The sequence below is a fragment of the Suncus etruscus genome, chromosome 8, assembly GCF_024139225.1.
Source record: "Suncus etruscus isolate mSunEtr1 chromosome 8, mSunEtr1.pri.cur, whole genome shotgun sequence".
Classification (NCBI taxonomy): domain Eukaryota; kingdom Metazoa; phylum Chordata; class Mammalia; order Eulipotyphla; family Soricidae; genus Suncus; species Suncus etruscus.
In genome coordinates this window covers 56,051,996-56,064,698 of record NC_064855.1, presented here as the reverse complement: position 1 = coordinate 56,064,698, position 12,703 = coordinate 56,051,996, and the positions used below count along the sequence as shown (strand labels likewise).

The 12,703-nt window shown below is 36.5% G+C and overlaps 1 protein-coding gene across 1 annotated transcript in view; it reads left to right on the top strand.

Moving 5' to 3' along the window:
• LHFPL6 (LHFPL tetraspan subfamily member 6) overlaps positions 1–12,703 on the top strand; it is a 291,971-nt gene that overhangs the window by 253,109 nt on the left and 26,159 nt on the right. The window contains exon 3 of the mRNA XM_049778855.1: positions 5,277–5,375. Within this exon, the coding sequence (XP_049634812.1) occupies positions 5,277–5,375 (99 nt within the window). The remainder of the gene's footprint in view (positions 1–5,276; positions 5,376–12,703) is intronic.

The following is a 12,703-nucleotide window of genomic DNA, read 5'->3' as shown; positions in this document are numbered from 1 at the left end:
GGCAGAACTGGTTAGCCACTTGCAAAAAGCGAACATAGACCCCCAGTTAACATCATGTACGAAGGTATAATCCAAATGGATTAAAGACCTTGATATTAGACCTGATTCTATAAGGTATAGAGAACAACACGTCGATAAAACACTCCATGACATTGAGACTAAAGGTATCTTCAAGAGGAAACTGCACTTTCCAAACAAGTGGAAGCAGAGATCAACAGATGGGAATACATTAAGCTGAGAAGCTTCTGCACTTCAAAAGAAATAGTGCCAAGGATACAAGAGTCACCCACCGAGTGGAAGAAACTATTCACCCAACACCCATCAGATAAGGGGCTAATATTCAAAATATACAGGGCACTGACATAACTGTACAAGAAAAACAATCTAATCCCATCAAAAAATGGGGAGAAGAAATGAACAGACACTTTGATAAAAAAAAATACAAATGGTCAAAAGGCACATGAAAAAATGCTCCTCGTCACTAATCATCAGGGAGATGCAAATCAAAAAAATGAAGAGTAACCACCTCACACCACAGAGATTGGCACACATCAAAAAAATGAGAACAATCAGTGCTGGCGGGAATGTGGAGAGAAAGGAACTCTTATCCACTGCTAGTGGGAATGCTGTCTAGTCCAACCTCTATGGAAAGCGATATGGAGATTCCTTCAAAATCTAGAAATTGAGCTCCTATTTGACCCAGCTTTTCTATTCCTAGGGATATAATTTAAGAACACAAGAATACAATACAAAAACCCCTTCCTCACACCTATATTTATTGCAGCACTATTCACAATCGCCAGGGTCTGGAAACATCCAAGATGCCCTTCAACAGAAGAATGGCTAAAGAAACTGTGGTACATATACACAATGGAATATTATGCAGCCATCAGGAGAGGTGAAGTCATGAAATTTTCCTATACATGGATGTAAATGGAATCTATCATGCTGAGTGAAATAAGTTAGAGGGAGTGAGAGAGATGCAGAATAGTCTCACTCATCTATGGGTTTTAAGAAAAATAAAACTCATTTTTGCAACAATCCTCAGAGACAATGAGAGGGGGGCTGGAACTTCCAGCTCACTTCATGAAGCTCACCACAAAGGGTGATGAGTGCAGTTATAGAAATAACTACAAGAGAACTACCATCATCATGTGAATGAATGAGGGAACTGGAAAGCCTGTCTGGAGTATAGATGGGGGTGGGGTGGGGTGGAGGGAGATTTGAGACATTGGTGGTGGGAATGTTGCACTGGTGAAGGGGGCGTTCTTTACATGACCAAAACCTAATCACTATCATATATGTAATCAAGATGTTTAAATAAAGATAAAACATTTAAAAAAAAAGAATTTAGAGTTAGATCTAGACAAGCCATTTCCAATACTATTTTCAATGATTATGGAAATGTTCTATTTTTACACAACCCTGTAGTGTCATGTGGCTCTTAAGCACTTCAAATATAACTTAGTATACCTGAAAGTTTTAATTTTAATAATGTGAATTTAACTGAAACAACTGTATGTAGCCATCCATGGTCACTCTTTCTTTGTGCCTCTTTTCCCATTCTACAAAATGGGAGATACTGTGGAGTGAATGAAGTGTTCCTCATTCAGCCATGTTTCTTTTAGCATATATGTTTCTTTGGAGATATTGTTAGAATGATGCTAAAGGAATTGTATTTATCAGAGGTGCATCAGGGTGCAGAGCTATTGCTGAGTTTGCAGAATGATGCAGACTGCCTTTTTTTTTTACCCACTGGCTAATAAATATTTGTTCTCTATTTGACTGAATTCAATATGATATTTCCTTTCCCTTTAACAACCAATCATAGCAAGGTAGCAAGGAGACCATTGATGTTTACCTATAGAATCTAATAACCATGAAAACTCATTTGCCTGATTACTTTGCAACAGGTTTCTTTCCAAGAAATAGTCTCCAAACATCCAAAATCTGTAGTACTTTTGCTTTTACCAAATATTAACAAAGAACCAAAGACCACATAATATGAGTCCAGATAAGTCAACTAAACAGCTTTTGTCAAAGTGAACATATGCCCGTGCTATTTTAAAAAGTCAGATTCATATTACATTTTCTTTGCTTGAACTTGTTTATAACTTGCATGTTTGGATATGTATTTTAGAATGTCACAAACACAGCCCAATATTTTGCAAAAGAACCCTGACTGCTAAGTGCTCTGTTCCTTGAGGAACCATAGATTTGCTTGCACTTATACAGACATTATAAGTCATTTCTCTTTTGTTTTTCAAGTTCCTTGGTTACTAAACCAAAATGGGTGGTTTGTGAATATGTCACCCATATTTGTCAATCAGCATGCTGAGTTTGTAAATGAGACTGTTTTTCAGTTGCATGAAATCAGGTAAAGGGAAAACTGTTAGGTTTTTTTCCTTACATTTAATCATTTCCTGTTGACTACTTTTCTATGTTTTTTGTCCTTAAAAAATTACTCACCTGACTTAAAACTGTTTATTATTTGAAGAACAGTGTCATAGAAATGAAACCATCTAATTTTTTTTACGCATTCATGAAATTCAAGTTATGTGAACTCTGGCATCCTCATTAATTATCACTTTACCTGACAGAGGATAAAACTTGTTTTGAATTGTCTCCAGAATGCTATAAATTCTCTTCCAAGGGAAATTGCCTGAAGAAACCAGTAACGAGCATTTGCTTAGTCAGCAAAACCGCACAGTAGTTGCTCTTCAGTGCCAACACAATTCATAGTTACACAATTGTAGATGGGCCATTGTGGCACCAGATTTGCTGTTTCTGTAAATATTTGTAAGATTTACCTCATTAGAATGAAAGGATACTTTCTTTTTTTATTATAAAATCTTTATTTAAGTACCATAATTACCAGCATGATTGTAGTTGGTTTCAGTCATAAACAGAACACCCCCATTCACCAGTGCAACATTCCCACCACCAATGGATACTTTTTCTATTGTATCAGGGAATCAGAATTTTTGGGAGGAACACCAAATATGATTTGGTCAGTTCCTACTAGGGAATGTCTTCTTGCACAGCTCCATTTAGAGACTGAGTGAGAAAAGAAAGCAGATCCTCTTTAGAAGGTGTTGAAGAAATGATTATTGGTATGGATGACAGCCATTACTCTCACTCACAGAAAATGGGGAAGGAACTCTCTCTAGAAATATTGACCCTCACCTCTTCTATATGCATTAGGAGCCCTCTAATTCTACAGTCCATATTACCATATTAATGGGTTTTCTCATCTAAGGTTCTTTCTCATTTAGCAACATACAACTCACATTACCTCAGACAAAGCTGGTATTCTAGCCAATCAAACTGTGTGATTAGTGGTCCTACTGGCTCGGCATGTGTGGGAGTTATAAGTGATGTTAATGATAAACTTGCTGACTGGCATGAAAAACTGTTACTTTCAGATTAACCCAAGATTTAAATAGAGGGTATTAAGGCTCATTCAACTTTTGTTAATTCATATCAGGATTCAAAGCAAAACTGGAAACTCCTAATTGAAATCTGTCAGCTAAAGGTGAACTTTGTAACTTCATTAATACTAAAATAATAGTTTCCATGTCTATTCATGTATAAGAAAATTTCATGACTTTATTTTTCCTGACAGCTGCATAGTATTCTATTGTGTATATGTACCGCAGTTTCTTTAACCACTCACTATTATGCTGAGTGAAATAAGTCAGAAGGAGAAAGAAAGACACATATTAGTTTTGGGGATTTAAGAAAAATAGGGGCCGAAGAGATAGCATGGAAGTAAGGTGTTTGCTTTGCATGCAGAAGGTCGATGGTTTGAATCTCGGCATCCCACATGGTCCCCTGAGCCTGTCAGGAGTGATTTCTGAGCATAGAGCCAGGAGTAACCCCTGAACACTGAAGGGTGTGACCCCCCCCAAAAAAAAAAACAAAAATAAAGAAAAAGAAAAGACATTGTAATAGTACACAAGGACATAGAGGTAAATGCTGAAAGGCCTTGCGCATGGTATGAAGTTTACCACAAAGTGTGTTGAGTTCAGTTATAGAAACAACTACATTGACAACTATCATGACAATCATAGTGAGTGAGAGAAATAGAATGCCTGTCTTGAATACAGCCAGGGGATAGAGGGAGGAGGGAAATGGGGGCATTGGTGGTGGGAATATAGCACTGGTGAAGGAGGGTGTCCTTTTTATAATTGAAACCCAACTACAAACATATTTGTAATTATGGTGCTTAAATAAATATATTAATTTAAAAAATCTAATTACAAAGTCAGACCTTCAGTTCCTTATTACTTACAGTAATCCTGTCCTCTGTATAAGCATGATTGGGATTTGTAGTTCTCTATAATATGTATTTCCCTTAGCCTGCTTTATATCAATCTATTCTTTGTACTTAGTTTTCTGTTTCCCAAGTTGATAATTTCCTCTCCAATGATGATAGAAATTATTTAATATACATTCTTGTTGGCCCAGGAAAAAAAGTGGAAGCCTCTATACAGTGCATGAGAATGGTTAGTATCAATTAATCTGAATATTAAAGAAAAAATTGTATGACTTGTCAGTTGAGTTATGTATAAACTTCAAATAAATGTGTTTACTGAAAAATACTAAAATAAAACTTTCCTCTTTGTTTCAACTTAAGCTTTCAGTGTCTGTCTCCTTTCTAGTGTATTTCTGAAACTAGTAGAGGATGATCTTTGATTCATAACTTTTTACCAGAGCATAGCAGGCAATATGGTTCATAGGTTCAAGTACAGGTTCAAACAGTATGCCCCAGTGGTTCAAAGAAAATCTATATTCTTTTAGCCTCAATAAAACTTGATGTCCTGAAACATTCTATTTTGCTTTTTAAGTTGAAAAAGGAATCTAATGAATAATGAAACATAACCTATTAGCACTTTCACTTGCTTTGAATTACATACCTACTTGTTTACATGGATTGATGGGAGAATTGGTTTGCTTCTTATAAGCATGATAAAGGGTTTCTGGATTGTATTTCCTAAACAGGATTTGCAAGGGCAGAATTTAATGCTCTTAAAGACAAAGTTGTAACCAACCTTAATGGTCAAGTTTTTCCACCTCTTTTGAGAAAACTTGAAATTATTCTTAGACTCAACCTGACCTTAACATTGCTTAAGAGAACTTTGGCTGGTTCTTTACAAAATGTGAACACCGTGCTCTTTTGTTATAGTACTAGTATTGATTTTTCTCCCCCAGCTGCCTTTATCTAGTGATGCAGAAGGCCTGACTAAAGCCTTCTTTTCTTATCTTTTCTGCAGGATTGTTGGTTGGTGCTGGCTGTGCCCTCTATCCATTGGGCTGGGACAGCGAAGAAGTTCGGCAGACTTGTGGCTACATTTCTGGCCAATATGACTTGGGTAAGTTCTCTTCATAGTTGGCACTCTCTTTCAAAATAAATTTTTTCTGGACCTTCAGAGAAGCAAAAGTTGGAAAAGGGATGAGAGAGAAAAACACAGCCTGGTATTATAGCCAGTAGGCATGGGTAACAGTGCACACACAATTATGTATCCATTGTGCTCCTGTTTGTCTGTACTATGTAAAGATTATAGATCCAAAAGTAAGAAATAGTTTCTGCTCTAAAGAGTTTATAGTCATTAGTGAATTCATTCAAAAACATTTTTATTACTCAAGGCCATGCTAAAAATGATTCTCTTGGAGTATTTCACATCCCACCTAGAAAAATGAAGCAAAGTCATCAAGGAAATGACAACAAGAACCAAGAATCTCAATATAATTTAGTCTGGGATAGTAGAAAACTTTGTAAAGTGGATTAAAATTTAGTTGAGTCTTGGGACCGGAGAGATAGTAGGTAGGGCATTTGCCTTGCATGCAGAAGGATAGTGGTTCAAATCCCAGCATCCTATATGATCCCCCAAGACTGCCAGGAGCGATTTCTGAACATAGAGCCAGTAGTAACCCCTGAGCGCTGCTGGGTGTGACCCAAAAACAAACAAACAAAAAAATCTAGTTGGGTCTTGAATAAGCCATGCATTGTTTTGTGTAGTTGCTGTCATAAGTTAAATTTATAAGCTCATAAAGCTCTAATTGTCAAATAATGATAATTATATAGTCCCATAAAGTATGAGTGGGGCCAGGGCACTAGCTCAGAGGGGTGAAGCATATGCCCTGAGTGTGTGAGGTTTTAAGTTCTATTCCCAGCAGCATATAGTTCTCAACAGTACCAGAAATAGTCCTTATAGTCCTGAGCATTTCTGAGGAGACTCCTAAGAGTAAACAAAATAAGAGCGAAAGACTGTCTTTGATGTTAGTGAGCTGCTAATATACTCATTATGTTAAATATTTGAATTTAAAAAGAAAATTCTGAATGACTATAACAACAGTAACTATTATTTTCATTTTTATTATCACTGTTCATTATTTTTCTATCTTACAAAAGTATCTATTATTTTTATTTTCATTATCACTGTTCATTATTTTCCTATCTTTTTTACTTTTTTTCTGTACAAAGATAAGATTAATCTGATACCATAATAAAAATCTAAACATTCATATAAAATATTACTAGAACTTTAGTGGTGGATGCTATATATAGAGTGATATTCAAATGTAGTACTAAAATTATTTGGTCAAATAATGATAAATCAATTTTCAAGAAGAAGGATTAAAATGTCAATTAAATTTTCTAATGAATCAAATTTTAGGGAACCCCACACCTGACACTGCTCAGAGCTAACATCTGTGCTCAGGGATCATTCCAATGCTTTGAATTGAGCCAGGGTCAGTCAAATAAATACAAGGCATATGCCTCAATCTCTGTACTATCTCACTATTTTTTTGACTCAATGAGCAACAAAAGCTCTACATTGCTCAAAATAAAACAGGCCTTATTCATAGAATTCCCTGCTCACACTCCACATAATGTTTTAATGGCAATGGCAGATCCCACTCCCACTTACACTCTTTGATGGTAGGATTCTTATATCTGAATCGTTTTCTGTTGCCATGAATATAGGGAAGATAAAACTCATATTAGCTATCTGGTCTTTTTTGGCATGTTTGTTTTGCCTCTAGAAAGCAAGTTGTGTCCAGGGAGAATAGTTTAATACAATGTTTAGCATTTTTCTTTTTTTGATTTTTTTAGGCATTTGGGGCTGTTTCACAGGTCTCAACTTGCTTGAACACTGTTCTTGCTGATTTCTTGTTTTGTACGTTGCACTGTTAATTAGCAGGTTATAATGATGCTGATACTGTTATTTGTGATTTTCATTATCACACTTCAGTATTTGATGTATTCTCAGCATTGTAAATTAAAAATGTGAACATCAAATTTAAGAGTAAAGAAAAAAATTTGCCATTTTACTGATGGTAGTTTATTATAAAATTATATTAAAATAAAAAGTTGTATTTAACAATTTTAAAAACCAGAATGTTATTTTAATTTTATATTTAATTTTTTAATTAATATCTTTATTTAAACACCTTGATTACAAAAATGATTGTGGTTCGGTTTCATTCATGTAAGAGAACACACACACCCCCATCACCAGTGCAATAGTCCTATCATCAATGTCCAAAATCTCCCTCCTCCCCACCGCACTTCCGCTTGTACTCTAGACAGGCTTTCTACTTCCCTCATTCATTCACATTGTTATGATAGTTCTCAATGTAGTTATTTCTCTAACTGCACTCATCGCTCTTTGTGGTGAGCTTCATGTAGTGAGTTGGAACTTCCAGCCTTCCTCTCTTTTGTCTCTAAAAATTATTGCAAGAATGTCTTTTATTTTTCTTAAAACTCATAGATGAGCAAGACTATTTTGCATCTATCTCTCTCTTTCTGACTTATTTCACTCACATAATAAAGTCCATGCATAGGAAAATTTCATGACTTCATCTCTCCTGATGGCTGTATAATATTCCATTGTGTAAATGTACCACTGTTTCTTTAGCCATTCATTTGTTGAAGGGCATCTTGTTTCCAGAGTCTGGATATTGTAAATCATGCTGCAATGAATATAGGTGTGAGGAAGGAATTTTTGTATTGTATTTTTTTCTAGGGTATATCTCTAGGAGTGGTATAGCTGGATTGTATGGGAGCTCAATTTCTAGGTTTTGGAGGAATCTCCATATCGCTTTTCATAAAGGTTGGACTAGTCGGCATTCCACCAGCAGTGAATAAGAGTTTCTTTCCCTCCCCATCCTCACCCGCACTGCTTGTTCTCATTCTTTGTGATGTGCGCCAATCTCTGTGGTGTGAGATGGGTACCTCATAGTTTTTTTTGATTTGCATCTCCCTGATGATTAGTGATGTGTAGCATTTTTTATGTGCCTTTTGGCCATTTGTATTTCTTTATCAAAGTTTGTCCATTTCTTCTCCCCATTTTTTGATGGGATTAGATGTTTTTTTCTTGTAAATTTCTGTCAGTGCCTTATATATTTTGGAGATTAGCCCCTTACCTGATGGGTATTGCGTGAATAGTTTTTCCCACTCAGTCGGTGGCTCTTGTATCCTGGGCACTATTTCCTTTGAGGTGCAAATAATTCTCAGTTTAATATAATCCCATCTGTTTATATCTGCTTCCACTTGCTTGGAGAGTGCAGTTTCCTCTTTGAAGATGCCTTTATACTCAATGTCATGGAGTGTTTTACCTACATGTTGTTCTATATATCTTATGGAATCAGGTCTGATACCATTTGGATTTTACCTTTGTATATAATGTTAGCTGGGGGTCTAAGTTGACTTTTTTGCAAGTGGCTAACCAGTTGTGCCAACACCACTTGTTGAAGAGGCTTTCCCTGCTCCATTTAGGATTAGATTGAAAAATGACAAAGGGGTTCAAAAGAGAAGTCAGGGCCAGAGTTCAAAGGTCATTATTATTAACCTCTCTTAGATTTTTTACAGGTGTGGTTGTGCTTCTAGCCCTGCTAAATAAAGGTGCGGTCGTCCGTGAGCCTCTCGACTGATTCCTGCTGGCCGGGCCCCTCCGGGGGGCTTGCAGGACCCCGCATTTTGGCACCCAACGTGGGGCAAGCTCTGTTACATAGGGCGATGAGGTTTAGCTATTAACTCAGGAATGTAAGTTAAGGGGAGACTTGGCTCCATGGTATCAGGCAGTGTCTTCCTCCCCTAGGCTGAGAAGTTACTTATTACTTGAAGGTTGCCTTTTTCCTGTTGGTATATGGGCTTATAGCAGACAGCACTTAGCACTGAAAAAATGGCAGGGAGTTTTGCAAAAGTAACCACTGAGTCAGTCACGGTAGCCAACACCAGAGCAATAGCACAGCAGGTAGGGTGTTTGCCTTGCATATGTCTGACCCACATTCAATCCACAGCATCCCATATGGTTCCCCGAACCTGCCAGGAGTAATTTCTGAATGCAGAACCAGGAGTAGCCTTTGAGTGCTGCTGGGTGTACGCTCACCCAAAAAAGAATTAGAGACATACATCATCATTTAGAATTAAAATGTGCTTTAGTTTACCTGAATGGGTGAATTGAGATTGTTTAGTTGATATATCTTTGGTTACAAAGATCTTAGCAGACTTTATGATCTTTTCTTTCTTAAAAAGACCTAAAGAAAAAATAGCATAAAGTTTTCAATAGGCTTATCTCATCTAACTTTGTCTATTTTCTGTTCTTAAGAGTATTGCTATCTCTTGAAACACTGATAAAGGCCAAGCTATAGAGAATGAATGTTGTCACAGATTATGGAGCAAACTTGGGTGATAGGTATGGGAGATTTGGTTGGAGCTGGGCATGCCAGAGCTCATGTGCATGCGGACCAACATCTTAGCAGAGATGGCTCTGTTCCACTCTCAGTGACATGCCCACTGTTGACACAGCCGCTGTTGACACTGTTAATCCTGCCTCTGCCATGGTGATCATGAGTTTATGTCTGCCTTTTGTCAAATGAGACTATAAGGACATGTTCTCTTAGGGGCTGGGAAATGCTATGGGGGAGACTCGGGGAGAAATACATCTGGTAGTGCTCAGGAATCCCTCTGGCAGGGTTCTGGGACCCATCAACGCTATTTTATCCAACTTTAATATTTTCAAAGCTCACACCTTCAGTATGAGAAATGTGTCACATTTTAGCTGTGTAATTATTGAAATGTTGTTACTCATTTTATATCACATCCTGAAACAAACTCTCCTCCCAGTGGAAGATTATTTCAGGAATATATTCCACTATCCAGCCAACAAATGCTGAAGGAGTGTGTGGTGTGTATGTGCCAGATTTTGCGCTGGGCCATAATCTTAGTGATGAATTGAAGCCAGCACTTGACTATTCTTTGAAACCTTACAAACCAATGGAAGAGGCAGATATTCATTAATATAATACATGTGATTAAATTGAATGCATACTTTGTATTGCTGGAGACTCTGGTTCTATATCTTGTACATCTGGATATGGCCCACAAACAAAGAGTACACATGGGAAGGTGGTTGAAAGGAAATGAGCAGTTCCCTGCAGAGGAATTGTTGTTGTCTTGCCAATATTATTCCACCTGATTTATTGAGTCCAAGCCAAGATTGGCAGAAATTTCTGTAGAGTAAAGCAATACTGTTCTTATCTGTAGGATCCTTGCAGTCACTGCCACAGCTGTTCATCTCTGTAACTATCTTCTAAAGATAGTTCATGTCAAACTGCTTATGGCTACACCCCATGGAAAATTTATAATCTCAGTTATAGGCTGAGGTTATAGTCAGAGGACTCTAAGTTCTATCCTCTCATACTCTCCCCATCTGGATAACATGTTCATTTCAAGGTGTGTTTTTTGTTTCTAAATACCACAATTCCCTTATAGTGTGTTATTGTCACATACAAGGCTAGGATTATGAATTTATCTTGGTCAACCAATCTCTTAACACTACTAGCATAGGATGGAAAAGCTTACAACCATTTGTGCCAGTGAGACTGGAGATCTCAGAAACTTCTGAGAAAGAGAAAGAAGATACCATGGGTAAGTGAACCACACATCAATGTCTAAGACAGGTGGCATGACAGGAAGGAACAGCCTTGTAGGGGATGTATACAGAGCCCAGGTTATTCCAAAACCAGCTGGTGTTAGTCAAGCCTGAACAGATCTTCCATAGAAATTTCTAACTCATGGAGCATATTTGTTCATTTGCTTATTGGATATCTTCAGACATGCTTTTCCTTACGTACAACTACAAGCCATCTGTTTGGTATTTTATCTAGTCATTCTATAACATTTCAATTGTATGTAACCTCTTTAAGCTTTTAGATATTAACTGAGGCCGCCAGGCTGAAGAGGGGTTAGGTTAGTGAGTGTGGACATATGTATGGGATCAAGAGGAAGGCTGCAGGAAGAGCCAAGAGAAGAGACAGAGGGACCTGAATAAGCACAAGAGAGGGAATGGGAACACTGGTGGAGGGGAGAGTGAAAAAGAACATTCATAAAAAAAAAGGCTTCAATTGATATCAGAAATGTAAATGTAAATCACAGTGAAGCAGGAAAGTTAAAAGTTGTACTGTAATATTACATGAGTAAGTAGAAATCTACATTTCTTTGGCTCCTTTCCTCAAGAAAAGTTGGGTCGTTCTTTACATGTCCTATAACCAACTTTAAACACTATATTTAAAAGCATTTTTGATTTGTACTGCATTCAGAGCTTTGAAGTAATTTCATACAAGTAACTATTTATATAAATCAAAGATGGCTCCTTCTATTTGCCTTTATATCGCACTTACTTATGAAGAGGCAAGGGGCAGATAAAAATGTGCATTTATAAACAAGGGAAAATAGAATCCAAACTCATTGCATTGTTAATCTTTCCACTGAAATTATACAACTTGCCTAGACCATAACTCTCCATCTTTAGCCTTAGAATCAGAGGTAGATTTGTTACAAATATAGATTCTGAAGTTTCTGTTCCTCAGACACTAAAATTCTCTGTTTAGTGTTTAAATTGAGTATCCCAGAAGCCAGAAAAATAATGTATTGGAGCACATACTTTGCATGCTGGAGTTCTAGGATTGCTCCCTGGAACTGCATGATCCTCTGAGTATTGTCTGGAGTGACCCCAACAATTGAACGGAAGTAGCCACTGAACACTACTGGTTTTGTTCCAAAATAAAATAAACAAACATCCTAGATAAATTGAAAACAATTGGTCAATTACCAAACTTTGAAAAAATATTACTGTTAATTTTTGTAGTTTTTGAAAATCTGGTTAGAATTTAGTTTAATAGATTAAACTTCTTTGACCTAAAAAATAAAAACCAAGAAAATTTAAGATTACCAGGAATTAGAAGATATGACCCAAGCTTAGAGTCTTTCTGAACTAGAGAATTGCCTTGAACACTGTTTTGAAATGTTGTTTTATTTATTAATTTTTGAGAGAACAAAGCAGTATAGTACCTGTGATAAGAACAATGTATATTGTCCATTTATAACTTTAAACAAATGTTTTAAATTTTGCTATCACTCATTTTTTCTTGATATTTTATTTTTATTAGTTGAGGTAACATGGTCACAGTAGTGTTAACACTTATGCTTATCATTGCTCAGGACCATTTTTAATGACTACTTTCTGATCAATCTTTATTTGTGTTTTTATGTTCCATAACAGTAAGTTTGAAATTCCATGTTACAAATAAGGTCTTGATAATCAAGTTGTCCAATTGATATAATTCTTTCTTAGATATATTTTCATCCATTAAATATTTTCTTAATTACATTCTAAAGATCAAAAGTAGTGTT